This window comes from Penaeus japonicus, unplaced genomic scaffold, assembly GCF_977035675.1.
Source record: "Penaeus japonicus unplaced genomic scaffold, GWHDUDI00000001_assembly GWHDUDI00000041, whole genome shotgun sequence".
NCBI lineage: Eukaryota > Metazoa > Arthropoda > Malacostraca > Decapoda > Penaeidae > Penaeus > Penaeus japonicus.
This window is the reverse complement of record NW_028234443.1, coordinates 7,599,877-7,609,876: the sequence shown is the minus strand read 5'-3', so window position 1 is coordinate 7,609,876 and position 10,000 is coordinate 7,599,877. Positions and strand designations below refer to the sequence as shown.

General features: G+C 44.6%; 1 protein-coding gene across 3 annotated transcripts in view; it reads left to right on the top strand.

Moving 5' to 3' along the window:
- The window catches only part of Asator (tau-tubulin kinase asator), a 185,279-nt gene extending 176,129 nt beyond the window's left edge, over window positions 1-9,150 (top strand). For all 3 annotated transcript variants that reach the window (XM_086534397.1, XM_086534396.1, XM_086534398.1), the window contains 3 exons: window positions 1-1,380; window positions 1,968-2,153; window positions 2,865-9,150. The exon at window positions 1-1,380 is cut by the window's left edge and continues 210 nt beyond it. In XM_086534397.1, the coding sequence (XP_086390523.1) occupies window positions 1-1,380; window positions 1,968-2,153; window positions 2,865-2,949 (1,651 nt within the window). In that variant the 3' untranslated portion in view covers window positions 2,950-9,150. The remainder of the gene's footprint in view (window positions 1,381-1,967; window positions 2,154-2,864) is intronic.
- Window positions 9,151-10,000: the final 850 nt, after the last annotated feature.

Genomic DNA, 10,000 nt, shown 5'->3' with positions numbered 1-10,000 from the left:
CGCCGCACTCGACCTGCCCCCCAGCGCCTCGGGCAAGGCCGCTGCGCTGCAGGCCAGCCCTCACGCGTTGCCCGACGAGCGCTCCGTCTACTACGACGCGCCGCCGCCGGACGACGTGTCGCAGCCCGGCCACAAGATCCACGCCAAGTCGACGTCGCCGCGCAGCGAGGCCAACGAGGAGAGCGCCAAGGGCAGCGACGGCGCCGACCCCGCCAAGGACAAGGCGGACGCGCGCGCCGGCAAGAAGGACGAGGCCCGCCGGCGGCTGGGCGTCGTGGCGCTGCCCATCGTGCTGGAGGACCACAAGGACCGCGACGGAGAGACCACCACCCAGTACGACTCGGCGGCGCACCCGCCCGACACCAGCCGCTACGAGTCCGCCGCGCATGACCAGACCGGCGGCCCGACCGCGCAGGAGACGTCGCGCTACGAGACGGTGATGGGCGCGCCGCCGCCGGACTCGTCGCGCTACGAGACGGTGCTGGGGCAGCGCGACACGGAGCAGCGGACGCGGCACGACACGCTCTGCGAGGAGGAGAAGTCGCTCACGTCCGAGCGGAGACGGTCGCTCGAGTTCGTCCTCGAGGAGAAGCTGGACAACGACGACATGAGGAAGATCTCGGTGATCAACCTGCAGGACCTGAACACGGCCTTCCAGGTGTCCACCATGATGAACAGGTCGCGCACAGTCACCCCGTCGGCGTCGCCGCGAGGGACGCCTCCGCACAGCGAGAGCGGCGGCGGCCGGCGGAGTCGCTCCTCACGCCACCGCCGCTCCTGCGAGGACCTACTCGAGGAAGGGTCGGAGGAGTCTTCCAGAACCAACACGCCACGCCCCACGGACCTCCAGCCCCGGTCTTCCCTGTCCCCCGACACGCCGCGGGGCCCCGGCGCGCGCAAGTCCCCCGCCGCGCAGGAGGACTCCTCGCAGAAAAGCCGCATTCCTGTGCCTCTCTGGGCCCGCGCCCCGAAGGACGGCGAGCCCGACAACAGCCACAACGTGCCCTCCGGAGGCAGGAGTCCGCGCTACTCAGAGGCGGAGCGGGCGGAGGCGGCGCGAAGGATCTCCGTGGCGCTGGCGGAGAAGGTGACGTCGCCCGGCAACGAGGAGGACTCGAGCACGCGGAGCGGCGCGTCCGAACACCGTTCGGGGCGCGACCGCGGGTCCTCGCGCGAGTTCCAGCACTCCGTCAGCCAGGAGGACCACTCCGAGGACCTGGCGGACCTGACGCCGGCGCTGCGCAGACGTAGGCAGGGCGTCGATAAGTACGTCACGGACGAGACGCAGCTCAACCTGCGGTTCCAGCGGCGCCGCACGCGGCCCATGTCGGACGTCACGCCGCCACCGCCCGCGATGCTGCAGACCAGGAACCGCCAAAGGTAACTGACCAGGGGCTCCATATCCCCCCTGGCTCCTTCCCTCTGCCTTCTACGGCAAGAGGAAAGGAGCCAGGAGTACGCGAAAGAGCCAGAAACACAATAATGCAACTACAGATAGGATAAAAGTAGGAATGCGCTTGCATTCATGTATCTATATGTCTGTTAGTTAATCTTAGTGTGGATTAAAAAAATAAAAAAAAGATAGGGAAGTTCAATGAGGGATAAATAGTGATCCATTTCCAATCATGAATCAAAACAACTTCTTTTCCTATACAAATTGTCTATTCTTTTTTTAGAGGAACGTACGAATTATCTCTCATAATTATTTATCATTTGATCAAAGTATTGTCATGAAGTGATAATAATCTGGATGATAAAGACGAGTTCACTGATAACGGGAGACTCCAATGGCAGTGACAGGATTATAGATAACTTATTGATAAGGCTGATAGAGTCAGAGTTGATGACTCTAACGATAACTATAAGACTGTGTACGACTCTAAAGATAACTCTAAGGCTATGAAAGAGAATACCATGGATCTAGCTGCCCTCTCTAACCCCCTCTCCCCTCTCCCTTCCTCCCACAGCAGACAGCGCGTGTCCATGATCGAGGCTGGGTCGGGCGGCCGCTACTTCGACGGCGGCCGCGGCGTGCCTTCTTACCTCCTGAAGCCCCAGCACGAAGAGTCGAGTGAGTCGGAGAGCTCCCACCCCAGGAAGCCACGGCCGCCCACCTCCGAGCCCCCCTCCGCCGCGAGGGACGTCGCCGCCAGGTGGGTTTTTGGGGGAGGGGGTGGGGATCATACACGCACACGCACACGCACGCACACACATAAACACGCATACGCACACGCACACGCACACGCACACACACATACACATACACATACACATACACATACACACATACACACACACACACACACACACACACACACACATACACATACACATACACATACACATACACACACACACACACACACACACTAATGTACATTGATATATTTATTCATTCATTTAGAAATTAGGGTATTTATTCTTAATTTCTTATTTGTTTTGTTTATTTCTATATAGTTTCATTTTTTTGTAGATTTATCAGTCATAAGACTTAAGTCTCTTATATTGATGTATATTATATATCAGTCTTAAACCTTCTATATATCAAACTGTTTTTAAAGATTTACTGTAATATAAACATTTATTTTTGTATCCTGTTTGATTTTTCATTTTCGTTTTCTCTTTAGATTTAGATTTTCTTCTAATTGATTCGTGTAACTTAAATTTTGATGTCACTGTTGTTTCACATTTTCATCAGTGTATATGCAGTATTGTTTACGTATTGCAAAACCCTCATTTCCCAACCTAGGTCAAGTTTATCCCAGGTGTAAAGTTCAGGTTTGATTATTCGTTGACTTCGCCTGACCTCTCTTTAGCCCCTTCCCCCTCGATGACCTCGTACCTAACCCCCGCTGACCTTCCAGAATCCGCCGCTACCGCCCCCTGAGCGCGGACAGCAGCGACAACTACCGACGCCAACACCCGCAGCGCACCGTGTCCCCAGACTGACAGGAACCCCGGCCCTAGTCCTCGTCAGGAGGAGGTGTTCGGCTCCCATACCCCCCCACCTGCAGTCCCCTATCGAGCTGCCACCCATACCCCCCCTCACACACCACCCAGAAGCGCACAAACTCCCCCCCTCCCCCCGTGGTGGGCGTCGACGCCTGCAAAGTGTGCACCCAGGAGCTCAACAGCCAGAGGCGGGCGTACGACGAGGCATACCTCCCGTACCGACAGCAGGACCTCCCTCAGCAGCAGCAGCAGCAGCAGCAGCAGCAGCAGCAGCAGCAGCAGCCGGTCGTGTTCGCCACCGTGACCAAACTGAAACACAGGCGGAAGAGAAAGGTGTGCGGCTGCTGGCAGATCTTCCAGCGCGCCCGAGGCAAGACCCTGACGCCGAACAAGAGCCAGGACATCGGCAGAGCACGGCTGAATATATGTTGAAACGAGGCTTGGTGGATGTTTGATCATCGTCGTTATGATTATTATTATTATTCTTTTTTTTTTAACTATCTTTCCGTGTTATTTTGTTTCTCGAGAACTAAACGGTGCTTTTTGCCTAGTAGTCGATGCCATTTTGATATTTCTGTCACGTGGAGACCCGACAGGAAGCGGGACAGTGTCACTTCGATGAAAGGATATATTTATTATCCTTGAAAATGTATCGTTAGATGTATCACTGCGATAACGTAAAGGCTATTAAAAAAAAAAAGGAAGAAGAATAGGCTGGAAGTGTCTTGCAAGCCGCGATGAGAGTGCAGCGCAACATCCGCCTGCAGAGAAGGAGGAGGAAAAGAAAACAAAAAAAAAAAAAGTTCCTGAGAAGAAGGGAGGAGCTCGGTCCTCGGCTACACAAAACTGCTTTAGCTCGGAGTGCCACACTTGGGTTGAGAGAAAAAAAAGGGAATTTAATAAAAGAAAAGAAGAAGAAAATGAGATTATAGATAGAGATTAAGAAATAAAAAAAAAGTGTGATATAAGGGGGAGTGTGATTCGGGGATATATATATATATATATAAATATACATATACACGGGAGCTGTTTCCTCACACTGATTGACGGAAGCCAGGCGGCAGTGGACGCTACCGACCGCCATAAGGACTCGCTGGCCGTCAAACAAGAAAAAAAAAACAAAAACAAAGTTGTCTTACCAGTGTGAGGAGGGTGCCATGGGAGCCCTACACTATCCTCGGCCACCACGACGCTAGGACTGGGGGCAGCGTGACGCGGGAAGTGCCGTCGTCCCCCCTTCGTCGTCGTCGTCGCCGCCGTCGCCGTCGTCGTCCTCGGTCTCGGCCTCGTCTCGTCATCGTCTCGAGTCGTCGTCTCGAGTCGTCGCCGTCCTCGGTCTCGGCCTCGTCTCGTCATCGTCTCGAGTCGTCGTCTCGAGTCGTCGCCGTCCTCGGTCTCGGCCTCGGTCTCGGCCTCGTCTCGTCGTCGTCTCGAGTCGTCGTCTCGAGTCGTCGCCGTCCTCGGTCTCGGCCTCGTCTCGAGTCGTCGCCGTCCTCGGGCTCGGCCTCGTCTCGTCATCGTCTCGAGTCGTCGTCTCGAGTCGTCGCCGTCCTCGGTCTCGGCCTCGTCTCGTCCTCGTCTCGTCGTCGTCGTCTTGAGTCGTCGCCGTCGTCTTCGTCGTTGGGAACGTCACCTGCACTTGGTTGTGATATTTGCTATGTACGTTTCTGTGTACCAACACTTGCTAGGTTAGGTTAGTAACTGTGCCATCCTCCGTTGCCATAGACTGACTCTTGACAGGTCACGTGACTGGCCACAAGTCTCACAGGTCGCAAGAGTTATCTTTTCAAATTGAGAAAGACATCGGTATAATTAATAATAATAATGATGATACTATTGATATTAGAAGGAATGAAAAAAAAAACATACAAGAGAAAATGAAGAACGGAAATATGAATAAATCTACTTTTAATGTACATTATCATTTAGATACGTATTAAGGCGCCTATGATCAAATATGTGATGTAATATTCATTAGTGGTTTTTCTCTGATCTTAGGTACCTTTGTTTTCACTTTTAAAGGGTTCTGGATGACTGTTGTAAATTTATCAAAAAGAAGTCATGAGTTTTAGCCTTTGATATTGCTGTTAACGAACTATTTTTAGGGGAATTACTGCAATGTATACATATAGGTATATACATATATATATATTGTAGTGAATCTCAAAAATATGGCTCATGCATATTTGCCCAGATACTAAGTAGCCCCTTTACACACCTTTACACATTTGAAGCTTTGTCGTTACTCTTATGGTTATTATAAGAAAAAAAAAGAAGTCAATTAATGATTACTGATAATGAATGCTCTAAGTATTTCTATTAACGGTGCACATACAGTACGCTGATGATGCATATTTTTGGATTTTATTTTTCATTTTTTGTTATTTATTTTGGAATATGTTTATCGAGTCAAAACGTTGGGTTCCATTTTGTTGCCCTCCTTACTATACCCCCCCCTCCTGCCTCCCTTATATGCCCATACCCCCCCTCCCCCCTTGCCCCTTGTGCCATTGCCTGTGTTGCAGGTTTGTTGATAAGAATGCTCCTTAATTCCAATCCAATTATTACTTAGAAATGAAAGAAGTCCAAAAAAAGAAACATTCTTTCGAGATAAGAGAATGGAAGGAAGAGAGAGATAGAGAGAGACATGAAAAGAAGCTGGAAGACATATGAAGGCGAAGAAAGAAAGAGAGAGCGCGAAAGAGAGATAGGAAGAGAGGCAAGAGAGAAGGGAAGAGAGAAAGAGGCGTAAGAAGAAGAAGAAGAGGAAAAAAGAAGAAGAAGAAGAAGGTGACTCGATATCGTCGAAGCTGAGCTTAAGAATCAGGGTGACAACAAAGATGGCAACACTTCGAGCGAGTGTTGCCGTCTTGGTATCAGGTCTTTCTAAGTGTCTTGGGATCAAGTGTAGTATATCATGTTCGAAAAGGATTATGATAAAGACTAAAAACTAGAAGATGAAGCAGCTCAAATTAAAAGAAAAAAAAAAGTTGATATGTATGAAAAAAAGCAGCTCAATTATTTTAAAATCGATTAGGAATACCAGTCTGACTCCCATGGGTACCAACATTATGGGATAAATGCGTAAAACTTTTTTGAATTTAAAACCCGGAGGCTATTGAATTCTATTTATTATTTTATTGTACTTCTTTGCAAATCTGGATCATTTTGAAGATTAATTTTTGTTGCTGTGTTGGTAAGCCTTTCTAGTCATGGACTTTTACCCTAAAAAAGATATTTTTCTTCAAATTGGGTCTTAACTTTGTAAGGAACCTGTGATGTGCCATTATATATTCAGCAATACAACTAATCCAAAGAGCACATTATATGTATATATATATATACATACATATATATATATATATATATATATATATATATATATATATAAACAATTAAAGAATTGGTTAACAAAAATAGATAAAGCACCTTTGGTCTATAGAACACGGATTACTTCAAGCCAAAAAAAAATGAAATGTTACGATATTTAACAAAGATATCAAGCGACCCTTTCAAAAATAATGTATACAGTCCAGCCACACACACACAGCCTTGGCAGGGGTTATAGGGAGCACTTGGCAGGGTTGAGAGCGAAGACGAAGCTCTAATTCAAACTTCAATTTCAACCCAACAAGAGGCTTCGTTACGTACCTGTCACACGCAGGCAATTATACACCTGTTCTCCTTTTTGTCGAGGTTGTAACGATAAAGAGATACCACATTTTATATCTATATATATCTGGACGTTGAGGTTGTAAAATCACTCATGAGCTTTTGTTATTTCAATAACTAGTTTGATTGATTTTTCTTCATTAAGCTCGTCGGTTTTTTTAATTCTATATCGGAAATGATCTTGTCCTTTTTTCTATCTTTGAATTAAGATTATTTTGTCAAAGGGATGATGATAGTGATACTATTTTAACAGCTAAAGTTAACCTTGCGAAGGTGCTTAACAACAATTCTTTATGGACTGGTCGAGTGAGTCATAAGAACCGTTAACAAGTGAACTTCAGCTGTTCGCGTGAATCATGATATATTAAAAAAAAAATACAATATAATGCTGATAGTCATACGCTAGTCACTAATGGGTATGCAAATGTCTACATAAAAAGATGTATTTATCAGTCAAATGATAATAATAATAATTATTATGTCTGGAATGAGGTTAGATTTTTTTTCTTCTTCGTTTTAAATGCCTTGATTTTTAAACAAAAACAAAAAAACACTTAGACTAGTAGATATTTTCTGTGCATCTACTCGAATCTCATTTATTAACCTCCTTTCTACGAGAAAGAACTTTTTAGCTTAAGAATTAAACATAAAAATAAAATAAAAAATAAATAAAACGGAAAAAAAATACATTGAAGTCATCTCACTGCATTTGTGGCTGTAAGCGTAAACTAGAGAAGCCGATTCCTAAGGGAAGATGAATAAATTAATCTAAAAAAAATATATATATACATATGAAGAATCAAAAGCAGATTGCATGCAACAAGTTACTCCACTTCATTTTTCTGCCAAAACTCTGTACACTCTCCCCCCCCCTCCTCCTCCCCCCAGACCACCAGGCCTGCTCTCTCCCCTCCCCGTCCCCCTCCCCTCGCCTTCAGCGGGTGGGGAGGGAGGGAGGGGAGGGGGGCGGGGCATGGCATGGCATAGGTCGCCCAGTGTTATGATTATTAATACTCTTTAAGACTCCTGTGTCACTGTGCGTGTTTTATACTGAAGAGTTGCCACTTGTCGAATCCGAGCTTTATATTGGTAGAGCTTTGTTTTGTCTCTGGGAGAGGTAAGGAAGGCCTCTGCTCCTGCTCCTACTCCTACTGCTCCTACTGCTCCTGCTGCTCCTACTGCTCCTCGACACCCAGACGAAAGTAGGATCGATCTCCCGGTGGAGCTGTGTGGACTCCGTCGATCACAAATGGAGCTTTTTCATCGAGTGAGAGAGAGAGAGCTAGCTAGCTTTGCGTCTGTGATACATCATGGAAGAATGAAGAATCGAGAAGAACGAAAGGAGAAAAAAAGTAAAGAAAGAAGTAAAAGAAAAGAACGAAAGAAAGAAGAGAAAAAGAAGAAAAGTATTTGGATCTTCCTTACGTCTCTCAGGAGCTTAATAGAGCTTTTGTAGTGCATACTGGGAGGTCTGTTCGAGTCTCGATGGGAAAGAGAGACCTTTTGGAGAAGAAGAAAAAAATGATGAATAAAGAAAAGAAAAAAAAACTATATATCTCGAGGAATTTCTGTATGTGCTTTGTATGGAGGCGGAGATTATTATCAAGCGCGGAGTGTCCTTCGGTGGAACTGTTCCTCGGACGCTGCTTCGAAACAAACGCCAGACGAGATGCGCAGCTCGCCGAACCCGCGGGAATTTAGATCCACCTTATTATTTTTCATTATTATTATTATTTTTATTTTGTACTTCCCCCTTCATCCCTCTTTCTAGATTCCGTTGGTCGGCTCTGCGCAAGAATTAAAATATATATAAAGGGCACAATTATACCGGGTGAATTAAAGGTATTGTATTCCAGACGATGGGTCATAATGACTCGGTTAGCGATAGCGAGGACGGAGATAGTGAGAATAGGGAATAGACTGAGGAAAATAAGCTAAAGTAAGGAAGAGAGAAAAGAAGAAAAATACATGGATACGCTGACAATCACCTTAAGATATATAAACGTACCCGTAGCACTAACCTAGCTGTAGTAGTCAAAATATTGTGCCATTGAGTCGAAGTTTTGGAACGAAGCAGTGTTCGAGCAGAAGAGTATGACCGAAGCCACGCCCCTTTTGAACGGTGTGTGACCCTTCATACAGAAAAAAAAGATATTTCGTTCAATAAGCCTTACATGGGTGAACCTAGTATGCAGCAGCAGCAACTGAAACGTTATAACAAAACAAAAAAAACATTATAAAAAATGATAAAATGATAAAAAAAGCTTCATTAACTATTCCAGAATGGTTCAGTGAGTAGACTTATATTTTGGCGATATCGATATCAACTGAATAATTGCCACCTGTTTCTTTACCAATGCGCTGATTACGGCTTCTTACTGTGTTTCATTATGAAACTAACTTTTATTTAATTTTTTTACTTATTAATGTGGTTACTGGCCGTCTGTACTATAATGTCCAGATTGTATATTTTTGTTCCGTGTACTTAGATTGTTATTTACAATTAAATTATAGCAATGCCTTCTAGTAAATCTTTCATTCCATACCTTGATGGGAAAGTGAGAAAGGAGAGAGAGAGAGAAAGAGACAGAGACTAACAAACACAGAGAAAGAGATAAAAACAGACAGAAAGCATGAACAACCCTAATTATATAAAGATGGAAAGACACAAGTATACGAATATCTATCCATACACACACATGCACGCAAACACACACACACGAACATCTATAAATATCTGTCTATCTATATTTTTATATATCTATCCATGCCTGTATATCTATCCACCCATCTGTATCTGCGAATCGCTCTGTATCTATCTATCTGTATAACTATCTACCTGTATCTGTATCTCTCCCTCTCTCTATCTATATCCATCTATCTTTATCTGTATATCTATCAATTTATCTGTTTATGTATATATATATTTATATATATACATACATATATATATATATATATATATATATATATATATATATATATATATATATATATGTGTGTGTGTGTGTGTGTGTGTGTGTGTGTGTGTATACATATATATATAACATGTATATAATCATATATATACATATATATACATGTATATACATATATATATATATATATATATATATATATATATATATATATATATATATATAAAAATATATATATACACACACACACACAGACACACACACACACACACACACAAACATTTAACCACATGGACACCGCAAAACTTCCTTCCCAATTATTATTATTATTATTATTTTTTTTTTGCAACTGAGGCAACAGACGTCCATTTACGCCCGTTACAGTCTTCAGATCGGGAATGGATTCACATATCTATACAGACGCAAATGAATAAAGATATAAATGATTAAGAAAAAAT